The 12,908-nt window shown below is 32.5% G+C and overlaps 1 protein-coding gene across 2 annotated transcripts; it reads right to left on the bottom strand.

The window, feature by feature from the left end:
• Positions 1-572: 572 nt before the first annotated feature.
• Positions 573-8,394, bottom strand: LOC126858709 (RNA-binding protein RO60-like). 2 transcript variants are annotated; one of them, XM_050609182.1, is made up of 9 exons: positions 8,168-8,394; positions 6,957-7,182; positions 6,522-6,879; positions 5,858-6,078; positions 5,035-5,240; positions 4,826-4,946; positions 4,315-4,721; positions 4,079-4,238; positions 573-3,989 (listed from the first exon to the last, which is right to left on the bottom strand). In XM_050609182.1, the coding sequence occupies exons 2-8, from the start codon at positions 7,164-7,166 to the stop codon at positions 4,106-4,108; spliced, it is 1,656 nt and encodes a 551-aa protein (XP_050465139.1). In that variant the 5' UTR covers positions 7,167-7,182; positions 8,168-8,394; the 3' UTR covers positions 573-3,989; positions 4,079-4,105. The 2 variants fall into 2 exon arrangements, with proteins under 2 accessions (XP_050465139.1, XP_050465138.1); XM_050609181.1 differs by having other exon boundaries at positions 6,957-7,235; positions 8,168-8,393.
• Positions 8,395-12,908: the final 4,514 nt, after the last annotated feature.

Here is a 12,908-nt window from a genome sequence, read left to right on the forward strand (position 1 = left end):
AATCATTCATGTACAAAATTATTAATAAATTTAGCGATAAATCTTTTTCTTCAGCGAGTTCAAGATACTTACTTTAACGAGTATGAATATCTTTTCACAATATTTTCTTTAATCCTATGCAGACTTGCGAATACTAACAGTATTCGAGACGGTAATGATGCCTATAATGCGAATCGGATAAAGTACGTTCATGTGTATGTGCTTCCTAGTCGAAATCAATTGAAATTAGATCCAGAATCTCGGAGGATCGTTTTCGGCAAGGAAGCTGACATGTTCCCGCTTAGATAACGCTTAAAGAATGTAGTAATGATCCGAGACGTCGTATATCGCACTTGGTGCCATATCCCGTGATTCATCCTGTTACATCCTCTTTTTCTTCTCCCTTATCTCATTTTATAATAACTATGTAATGCAAAATTTCTATTTTCCGCTCTTTTTTCTCTCTTTACGCGGTCAATATCTTTTTTTCCTCATCTATCATGAACACATTTAACATATTGTTTCCTTCTTTCTGTTTAATTACACAGCGCAACTTCCGAAATCAACTGTGAAATAACAGCATGGATAAGTGATTTCCTTCAAGTTCTGGCTATACTACTGCTTTCTTTTTCTTTTTTTTTTTTCTTTTTTTATCCGTTTTTTTTTTCCCTTCATATACGCCAGTCTATATATCATATACTTCGCGGACGTATTCTTATATAATAATATTAATGAATACATATATTTGCGTGCACACCGCAAACGGAAAGGATTTCGATTCTAGGATATTTTTCGAATTTTTCATGACATCATCTATCTTCAAGTATTGAACACTCTATAGCTAAATTTAATATTGATATAATTTTGTAATATATTGTACATACATACACGATTATAGAAGAGATTTGCTTGTACTATGATAAGATTGCTATTGGCGATTGAATTTAGAATTAAAATTGGTCGATTATTGTAAATGTCTGTTGTAAAAAAGAAGACGCAGCCCTTAGACGAAATCGCTCCCCGATCGCGAGACGCACTCCCATACATATACAAATACTATGTAATGCCTACTCGCTAATGCCAGTGAATACAATTGAGCTACTAATATGAACGTAGCGTAGTGTATATTATACTTAAACTCGTCTAACTAGCGTTTCAGTAATTAGACGCGTTTCGTTTTTCAAAAACAAATTTTTTTGCTCTCGCGCTACAAAGTTACGCATTCGTAAAAATGCGCTAGAAATTCTCTCACCGAACGATTTAAACACGAGATGTATGTATATGTGTGCGTGCGCGCGCAATAAATGTATAAATAATTTCTCCGAGCGCAATGCTCACAAAATACCAAGTTTAAAAATAATGTGTAAAAGTACAAGATATAGATACTTTTGATAAATTATAATTTATTACAAAATTCTCGGTAAAACGCTGCGCAACCGAGATTAACAATCATTTGTGTGAATTTTCTTTTGAGAAATACGAATCTTACCAATAAATTTATCATGATTTTCTTTCGTTGAATCATAAACACGCAATTTTGTTTAAAATTTCTATATAAGAAATTTCTATATATATATATATATATGTTTTAATCACTGCATATAACGTGTCTTCAAATAAATATATAATTTTTTTGATAAAATATTGATAGAGAAAATCGGTTTCCCATTTTTTCTTTCTTTCTTTTTTTGAAACTTAGTTTATCGCTAATTAATTCTCTCAATGTGATGTATGGATAAATCTTTTTCAACAGATAATAATAAAGAATCAATTTCTTTTACTTTTTTTCCCAATTCGGCAAAAAAGTAAGACTTCAAGCTTTAGAGAATCAATTAGAATTTGACATTATTTTTTATATTGGAGGAGTAAAGTGTTTAAAATCGTTTAAAAGGGAGAAATTTACTTATACATCCTATCCAAAATTGTTGTATTGAAATAAAATTCATTCGTTATAATTGCTGTTGATAGCTTTTGATCCACAGATTATCAAGAAGACAGCTGCAAAGAACAGGTGAACAGTTAAGCACTTAATTGAAATTTGTTTCAAAGACCTGAGAATGTTCATCCACGCTGTACTTTTTAGCGATTAGGTATGAAGGAGGTACATATACTTTTCGTACGCGAAAACCCGAAAGGGGAAAACTCGAGAAGATAATTCGTAGATCAAGAGCTCGCCGAAAGATACAGAATTTTCAACAGAAAATTCACGTGTTAATTCATTCGCGCATAGTGACTAAAATTCAACAAATATAATAATATACGGTGCGCTTCTGGGCCGCGTCGCCTTAAATATCATTTCCCTAGTTTGAACAACAACAATGTATCTCGTATCACAGTATATTATTCAGTAATGTATTTAGTATTTGTCTCTCGCTTGTCTTCACTTTGGATATGGCAAATATGAGATAGTAACAGTAAAATTATACTAATGTAAGTCTATAACTCTTTGGGGCTAAATGCGTATCACAGTGGGAAAATTTTCAACGTTCCTATGTTCATCACCGTCCTCCTCCCTCTTTCACTTTCTTTTTTTTTTGTCTTTTTCGTTTTACTTATTTTAGATTATTATTTTTTAACTGTCCAGAAGCGCACCGGTACCAGAAGCGTGTTAACTTTTGTTTGTTTTTTCTTTTTTTTTTTCTAATAAGATCACGTTATCGATACGCGCACGTTATTACAAAGAAGCGTAAACCGGCAACCAGTATTAAGCAAGCAATATAGTAATATAATATTAGAGAGTATAAGATTTTTCTTTTTTTTTTTTATCATATTAGTCAAAAAATGCACCATATGTTACTTAAGATACGCGTTTCCGTATCCGCTATGCAGTCTTATCCTAACTTCGCTGCGTAGTGTGTCTCTGATAATGCACTATTATGGAACATAGGACTATTGAATTGTACTTTTTCCTTTTTTTTTTACTTTTCAAAGATTATTGCAGTTGCATATAAAACTTTCGAAGGTTTTCAAAATGTCTTACATCACAAAAATAACTTTGAAGATAAGTAACGGTATATCTATGTTCTTTTCGATCATTTTCATAAAAATAAAAATTAAGTATAGTTTAAGTTAAAGTTGACTCAGATTCAAAGAATCTTTCGTAGCTTTCTCTCTCTTTATAAATGTGATGTTAGAAAAAGAAAAAAGCAGAAAAAAGCAATGATATTTTCGATGCAACATATCCTCGATAGCAATTTTACAACAAATGATAGTGTAAGATTTTAATTTGTTTTAGAAAAAAAATACTTACAAATTTCAAATATATAATTAAAATAAAATAAAATATAAAAAGTAAGATTTCATATGCAACGGCTTAATAAAAAAGTATATGTAACTGAGTTATATATTGCTTATATGATTATCAAATTAATATTGCGCGCCAATGTATGCGAAAAGTAAAATCGCCGAATTACTTTAAATAGTAGTATCGTCGAAAATCCAAATCCGGAGTAAAAACTATTTAATCTTTTTTACTCATAAAAAGAAAAATACTACACAGCTGTTCCCTAACACTAAAAACATGTAGATAATTTAATATCATCGTCGTGGGCCAATAATAATACACAGCGCTACTTGCGGTACGTTCTCGATAATTTTCATTGTTCACTTGCAATACTCTGTATTCTACAGAGTTCAAAATGTACTATCTCTCCATAAAAACTTAAATGAATTAACAGACATGTGCAAAATTAAACAATCTGATTCAGTTATATGTATGCAAATACACATAAGCCAATGTTCGAAACTTATAAAAAACAGAGATGTTTAAGATTTCAAAATTTGCCACTGTTTTAAGTAATTGATGAAAGCTCTTTTTGCAACTTTCCTTCATCTCTATTCATCACATTAGTTTGTTTGTCAATCCGACTCGATTTTGAAAAAAAATCAATTTAATCTCACTATAATCAGCTTTTAAAACTATCAAAACAATGTATTACTGCACTTTTATATCGAAATATGCTTTAAGAGAAAAAAACTCCCTTTCTTTGCTCGACTTCTTGCATCATATCCTATTGAAGAAAAATATTTCAAAGAATTTTCTGCATAAGTACAATATAGAGATCAACGCGCGCATCTTTTGTAAATCGATAATACTTACAAATGAAAATTTAATGTGTATTCACATTTAAAACAAAGATTGGGAGAACGCCCGGATGATAATAGGTACGGTAGCGTCGAAACCGTTGATCGTTAAGATATTTTTGTCACAATTTATCTTACGATATGTTGAGGAACAGCATACGCTGCAATTAATCAACCTGCAAAAAAAAGATTTCGCGTCTTTATCTGTTTAAATTTAAGAAATTCATGCAATAAACAAAACTGCGCATCTACTTTGCCTGTGGATGTTTTAGTTCATCTCTGTACGATATGAGAGCTTTCTGAGATTCGTCATACTTTTCGTACACTTGATCCACAATATTGATAAAGACATCGTACTTCGTCTTCTGCTTCATGGCCCATAATATTGGTTTACTCAGGTTAATACCTGCAACGGGTATTTTCTTTAATGTCGCCAAAATGTCGCTGCAAGATTGCGTCTTGTCGACGTCTGCTGTATAAACTCCAACGTGCTTAAATGTCGCTACGGTAACATTTGTTTCGCAACGCAAAAGCATCATCGCGATTAGACAGCCCGTCTCAGCGCCAGTCATATTAGCGTTCTGCCAAGCGCGTCCTTCCAACATCGGCTTGTTCATCCCAATCGTCACTAGGTAGCGCAAATTCGTGGGTTGTTGATGCTAAAAATGACGGTAGTGTTATTATGTAATTATGATAACAGGATTGTAATTAAACTGAACCTTCACAAGTATCGCAATGCAATCTATAAGAGAAATTGACTTACAGCGAATGACAAATCAAACATTTCGCGTAGAATGCTCACTACTTTGATATTCGGATAAGGTACAGGCGGCAGAGTTTTCTTTGCTGATTCTTGGACTTTTCGCTTCTCGTAACTCAAAGGTCTTAAAAATGTGTGTATATATATATATATAAATGATATAATGTTAAGTCTAATCTATTACTTATAAAAAGGCGCACAAATGCACTTACTTTCCACAATTTTCGTAATTTTTTAGAGTGATGTAAATTAATGCGGGATGAATTTTACTTTGCGCTATATGTTCTGCATTAGCAAGCTGCTCCGTTATTTTCTCGACTGCCAATCCGCCCGACTCTAACAATCCAAGATTGCTAATCCTTTGCAGGTTGTTTAAGAGTGTAACGATATCCATTGACGATATCAATGAATTCCAAACCTTGATACGAAACAGCCAGACATTATATTAGCCCATCAATGCTTGATAAATATCGATTAACACTAATGGTGATTAACAAAATTTTCTCTTCATTTACATAGCGTTCAAAAGTAGGTGCTTGTTTTTAGTCATATATTTGATTATGCAAATTTTAAACCAATTTTTCTGCAATTTGATGAAACTCTTAATTATTCACATCAACAACTTAATTTAAATATTAATATAATTCATATAATTAATATTAATTTAATATAAATATTTTAACAATTATAAATTTAATGTGTGTTAATAAAATTGTTAGTTCTATAAGTTCTATAATATTATTGATATAAGTTCTATATAGCATATAACTTTACCTAACTTTACTTACTTAAATATTTTAACAATTATAAATTTAATGTGTGCTAAAATTGTTAGTTCCGCATAAGATCCATATAGCATATAACTTTACTTGTAACATTTCTAAAAATCGCATTTCAACAAATTGTCAAGAAAGAGAGAGAGAGAGAGAGAGAGAGAGAGAGAGAGAGAGAGAGAGAGAGAGAGAGAGAGAGGGAGAGACAGAGAGAGAGAGAGAGAGAGAGAAAGAAAGAGAAAAAAGATTTGTAACATTCTACCTCCTTAGATTTTAGCAAGTGTCCAGGTACGTGCTGTAATGAGTAACCATATCTTTCCAGTAAAGCAGCTGCTCGAACCTCATCTTCACAATGTTTGAAGTCTTCTATATTTTGTAGGTATTTTAATATTTCGTTAATATTCGGATTCTCGGATTGATCTTCCAAAGCCGCTTTAGTTTTTTCCATGCCATGTATTATATATTTCAGTATCACTCCTTTTTCTATTAAATAATTAACCGCCTAAGTAACATTTCACCATCGATTAATGGCTGTAGCCATTAATCAAGATATAATGTAATTTCACTGCATATAAGTTATCTGTTAACACGTACAAGTTATCTTAATTATTAATTCTTGGACAACTTTTAGTTGTCATTATACTGGAATCTAATTAGAATCATCTGTATCAATTATAATCATATATAAATAAAAACATAAAAAGATAATAAAAATAAATTTGTTTTTATTATTTCAAAAGAGATTAATAAATCTCTTGAAAAAAATGACAAAAGCATTGACAAAGAAGCATTGATTGAAGAATTTACAACATTAAATAGTAAATTCATTTGTTATTTTGTTATTTTTACAAGACATATATTAATTTTTCTTTCATAAAAATTTTTCTCATCAATCTTTTATAAATCATAACTTTGTGGACACTTACCTGGACTATTGGTTGAAGGATGAGCTAACTTGACGATATCTTTATGCTTCCAACCATATCTACTTTTGTATTTTGTGACACATTTTGCTAGGTCCAATGGCTCTTTGGAAAGATACCAATTGTTTATAGCTTTCCTCAAACCTTGACCCCAGCCTTGTGTAATAAAATTCAACTCTTTTTCTTTGCACAATTTGGAGACAAATTTAATAAACAAGATGAAGTCCTGTGTAGATGCACAGATCTTTGCTACATTATTGTATGCCACATTACGCAACATCTCGCTTTTGTTTTGCCTACAGCAAACAGCGAGAGCAAATACCAAAGTTTCTGGATGTGGAACAAGATTGCTTTCAAATGCCTGTAAATAATCTCATCTTAGATATAGGAATAAATATTGTTTGATACACATTATGTACAATTTGTACTGATAATTACTTTTACGATTAGTTCTATTGGTACCAGTTGCTTTTTCTCATTACCAGCAAGTTCTTCTATAGATGGAACATTTTTCATTATAAAATAATTATGGACAAACCAATATCCAGGCTGATAGTTGGCATATTCCTTTCCAACATATAGAAATCGCGATAAACGTATTTCAGGCTCCTCAAATCTTTGTTCTTCTTGAATTTGTGATCGATGCATTTTAGGAGAAAGAAGTCTTGAACCAACATATTTATAATGTGTTAATTCAGAGATATCTCCAGCCATTTCCTGATAACACATGTTTAAAGCACAATAGTTAAATATATAAAATTATAAAAAATTTACTAGTGTTGCTATTAATTGCAAGTGTTAGCAGATGGCAAAATTGTTAATAATTACTTCAATTTCTGAAAGCAATTTTTAGGCAAAAATAATTAAAATGTGTGTATATATATATATATATATATATATATATATATATATATATATATATAGAGAGAGAGAGAGAGAGAGAGAGAGAGTTTATATAAATATATAAAATTCAATATAAATTGCCTTCCAAGAATACACACACACACACGCGCGCGCGCGCACACACACACACAAAAATATGTGGATTTTTTTGTTAAATAGAGCAATTTGATATAATAAATAAATATACATAAAAAAAAACAAAAGCTTTAAAAATTACTGTTTTGTTCAACAAGATTTTATTCATTCATATATAACTAGTAAAGTGCTCCTCACTTAAGGAAACAAAAGCTTTGACTTTGATCATATGTATAAACAAATAATCGTGTTTCTCATAAGTTTTTCTATCTATATATGCTTTACTTTTTTTGAACTTTTTCTCTCTAAAAAAGAAAAAAGAAACATATGGAAGAGCACTTGGAATTTCATACGATCCAATCGTGAATTGACACTCGTATCTTTCGCTCGACACACGCGTCAACATATGACATATAACATATGAGGCGTCAAGCGTCAAGCCAGGACGTATGTATATACATGCATACGTGCATGGACGCACACGAGCGACGCACTCTTTTTGCGAGAATCACGCATACATATCACTTTGTTATCGGATAAGGTAACCGCAGAGATACGCGGAGGAGTGACGCGAATTTTCGTTAGTAGAAGCGATACGGAATGGACAATAAAATCAAACGAGAGCCATGAAGGAAAACGAGAGAGACGTGATCGTCCTGTTTGCACCTTACCTTGCGTTAATGCGAACCGACACACGTTACGGAGCGAATGATATACGCAAGAAAAAACAGAGTAGACGACAAAATATCCACGATTATCACAACGATGATGACGACGATGACGACAATGACAATGCGAACGACAATGTACAACGTGCCCGACGTGCTCGACGTGCCCGACATGCAAATTGCGGGTGCGGGGTGCGGGGTACGGTTGCGGGTGCGGGAACGGATGCATGCCAGCGACGCGGAGCGGCAAACGGACTGCAACGGACGACAGATCACATGACCACAGATCGCGTTGCGTAATTCAATAGGGCGACATCAGATGGCACGACATTGATGTTTCGGTCTGACTTTCTTATTGCCTGCCTATTTCATTGTTAGCTGCAGCATCGAAAACACTCTGCCAAATTTAAGAAATAAAATAGAAATATATTAATTACAAGTATTATTAGTAAAGAGCGCATACGCTAGTCGTAAAAGTGTTATGTATTATTAAGTTTCAGAAAGCAATCATAAAGTATATTAGAGTATTAATTAGACTGTTTTTTTTTTTTTTTTAAGTATTTGTTTAGTAAACAAGAGTTTATATTACTACAATAAATTTTTGAATTTTACAAATAACAAGCTTTTCACGAAGTTACGAGTTTTATCTTATACACTCTTTTGTCTCAATAGTGCTTATTTTCTCTCTCTTTCTTTCAAAATATTTCTTTTTATAAAAATGTTTTACATCAAATAAAGTACTAAATATACAATGTATATATGATCTCACGTTCATTTTTTCTCGAGTATAAATTTCATCGTAAAACATTGAATAAATATATAGAATTTGCATACACATGTATAATGAAATAGAAATTGCATTGTAAGAGTGTGTGTATGCGTTAAAATTGCAACATGCTGCATCAATTATAAGCTTTAATTCAATCGGCAAACTAACAATAAGATGTCATAAATTAATATAGTGCTAAAAGTATTAAAATTGTTCTTGTTTCGCAAATCGTATACATTTGAATTTAAGAATTATTGAAGACGATTTTCTTCGAGAGTCTGATTCGTTGTACAGTGTAGCGCATACATATGAGAGACAAAAGGAGCAAAATGATTGTCCCTCGGTCCTCGGCCTCGGCCATCGCGCGATTCCCCTCCATGCCGTTATCGCTAACAATAAGATCAATTGCACACAAAGATCGAGATAAGTTGAATGAAAATGAATAAATGATTCTCCCAATCAATCGATCAACTCCAGAATTAACTCGCCGCTATCTAACAATAATAAATCGATATCACATTATAATTGTCCCTTAATCTTTGCGTTGTTATGTTGTAACAAGGAGTAGACACACGATAGTCCAATCCCTTGCTATCTCTAATTAAAATCTCTAAATACTAATCGGATTCTATATAACATTTCGCAATTCAATCATCGAACTTGTCATTTACCAAACTGCAACATTGTATCGATACAGGATATGTTTTTTGACTCTTTTTTCTCTCCGATTTAGATGCGTTGCTTAATTATATCGATGAATCGAATCGAATCGCAAGATGATGTAAAATTTTGTAAAGTTGCTTCTGTGATAAAATGATTGATTTCTCTATACGAAACAATAAATTTTATCAGAAAGCAAGTTTGAAAAAATTTACGTCATTCTCTCTGAATGTGCATGTCATAATAATATTCTTAAATGCTCTCAACACACATTCATTGTAAGATAGCATCGCGCGAAATATACAAATATTAAGAAAGAAAAATTAATCATACTGTATTATAATGTTATTGAATGTTGCAAACATGTATGAAATATGTGAGAAAAGAAATCGAAAATTTTATTAGACAGAATATGATATTTTTTCGCAAGATATATTAACTCTCCAAATAAATATGAATTTTTTATGCTACACCACGTAATTCGTAGCCAACAAATCTCTCCGTTTCTCTTTTTATCTCTGTTTTTCGCCAATCGCAAGCGGATTCGATAATCGAATTCAGCGAAGATATACGCGCATATGTAAAAAGAATCTATAAAAGTATGTGTAGTCATATATATATATATATATATATATATATATATATATACCTATACATATACATACCTACATACATACATACATATATATATATATATATATATATATATATATATATATATGCGGTGCTTTATCGCTGAAAAAATCGCGTGATGCATAATGTGCTTTCGCATGTGTATGCGTGAGATTTTACGATCGCGTATTTATGGCCGATATTTCTCGCTGCGGCAACTCTCGACACTTTTTCCCAGTTTCTTGTCATTTTCTGATTGCTTTTTATCATCTTGTTCATCGACTCGTTCCTTTCGGTAATATTGGAACCTGAAACTGCAGCACGAATGATTTACGATGATTATGATTTTGATGATGGATCAAGCAAAACGATTTCATAACTTAACAGTTTTTATTAGTTGCATCTCTCTCTCTCTCTCTCTCGCTTTCTTTTCCTCTTCTTTCATTTCATAAGGCGTTTATTTTATTTCGCTGATGATTTTGTTTAATGCCAAAATCCTGTCGCGTTTTAATTTTTCAACAGTAATAGCTATCATTTATTTATCTTAATGTATAAATTTTCGTATATATTTTTCAAAGCAAAAAAAAAAATAAAAATAAAAAAAAAGTTTTTCGAATAATTTATACATACACACATTCCATCTGAAAGAATAGAAATCTATTAAGAAATATTGGATAGATTAAAAAATTTTATTTTTTATAAATTCGAGAACTTTTTCATTATAAGTCACAAACATAAGAAACGTTTGTGAAGCTTTGCAAAGACAAAGATTTTTACAGAACAATCTTCATAGAGAGTCAAAGAATCTTTCAAAGTGGACTTAAAAATCTATATGCCCGTGATTGAAAATTTATAGATATTTGTCAAATATATATATATAATTTCATATAAAGAGTTTGCTAAAAAAGCTTTACATGTTTTTTTTAATAACAGATTTTCTGGCCAATTTAAAAACGGTTTTTCCTTAACGAAACTCGAGGCATTAATAACTTTTTTATAAACGATTAAAGAAGGCTTTTCGCAAATTGAACTTTGTAGAGCTGCAAGATTAACGAAACTATTTAACTTACAATTAATGTCAGGTGAAATTTACTTTAAAGAAATTTTAATTTGTTTATTACAGAGATAAGAGAAAGATGAAAAAAATTGGAAACTTTCAAAAAATGATGATTTTCCTCGACATTTTCGCAAAGAAAAAAAAATCGGCTCCATATAGATCAGAGAAATCACTATGGAAAAAACATCCGGTTATTTTGAGACATTGTATATATATATATATATATATATATATATATATATATATGCAAAATAGCATTTTTGTTTGAAATTCTGTACACGCGATGATTCGTAAATACAAAGTAAATTTCATGTCATCGGGGATCGATTGTTGAGATGAAACGTCTAGAAATCGTAAAATGAATGCGAAGAAAGAATTGGCACGAATCAGCGATAGAAATGCATTTCGGATCAAATCTTTGCCGATCAATCGATGTGCAATGTTGTAAAACGTCTTACGTTTTTCACGAATAAATGTGTATTAGTATGATCACACATTTCATCCAGAACCGAGGCGTACATTAATTATTGTACGCGCGGTCGTGATGCGTGTCTGGAAACGCGAGAGTTGGCCCTGATCGCCTTTATCCATGCGATTACACGGCATGCACATCTGTATATACGAATGTAAATATATGTGTGTGTGTGTGTGTGTGTGTCGCATATGCATATATGTATATAAAAGCGCTAAACTATATAGCCGCGTATTACTCGTACTATTACTCGCTTCCGCGCACAGCTGAAAGTTACTTGTAATTGTGAGTAGGGAGTGAGAGGATGGGGGGAGGGGCACGCTCGTTCCCAGTTGCCATCTGGGGGGTAGGCGACTACGCGTACGAGTGAGCGTGAGGCCGTGCGTGAAGCCAGCTCCCCCTCCCCTCCATGACTATATACAAACGAGTGAGTTTCTCTGCTCATTATGCGTATTTATAACTACGCGAGTCACAAACACACACACATGGCTCGCGATGCTATCGATTTTTCTGGATCTCCGCGCAACACGATTATGCCCGCGTGTATTATATATACGTGCGAATATGTATGCGTGCGCTCGCATCGGCCGTTATGTAACGCGTTCTGTATCGCGTTTCTATTAATGTCACTAATCGTCCGAGTATTAATCACGTTTATCATATTTCTCGACCATGTAAATGTAATATTACTACTGCCTTCTCTCTCATGTGTATGTGTGCGAGTTCTATAATGTTGTTCCGCGATCGTTATCTCTCTTTTAATGCGTCAAGTAATGCATCCGCGAGGCAACCGCGATTCTTTCGAATGTATTTCTTTCTCGCTTCGGAATATCCTATCCCTATACACGAGGTCGAAACAGGCACAAACAGGCATCCTCCGGCAAGTTTAAGTTTTCGGAGAAACGCTGCGTCGTTTCCCCGAATATATTCGTCGCACAGCAGCGGAGAACAAAGGAAAAAAAAGGCCTCTACATTTTTATTTTCAATATACAGATATTTTGCTGAAAAATTACGAAACTTTGCGTATCTTTTTTCAAAACTCGTTGAATTCCAAGCAATCGCAAGAGAGAGAGAGAGAGAGAGAGAGAGAGTATAACGATGGAATAAAAATGTGCCATTTTGAGATTTATAGAAATATAATAGATGTCAACGAACCTACATTATCTCCATGTAT

Source organism: Cataglyphis hispanica, chromosome 2 (assembly GCF_021464435.1).
Source record: "Cataglyphis hispanica isolate Lineage 1 chromosome 2, ULB_Chis1_1.0, whole genome shotgun sequence".
NCBI classification, from domain to species: domain Eukaryota; kingdom Metazoa; phylum Arthropoda; class Insecta; order Hymenoptera; family Formicidae; genus Cataglyphis; species Cataglyphis hispanica.

Coding starts and splice junctions, on each gene's coding strand:
- LOC126858709 (XM_050609181.1), bottom strand. CDS start 7,232: ATGGCTGGAGATATCTCTGAATTAACACATTATAAATATGTTGGTTCA. Junction 6,079..6,521: donor TCCTTCAACCAATAGTCCAG/GTAAGTGTCCAC, acceptor ATTATTTAATAG/AAAAAGGAGTGATACTGAAA. Junction 5,241..5,857: donor ACTTGCTAAAATCTAAGGAG/GTAGAATGTTAC, acceptor TTTCGTATCAAG/GTTTGGAATTCATTGATATC.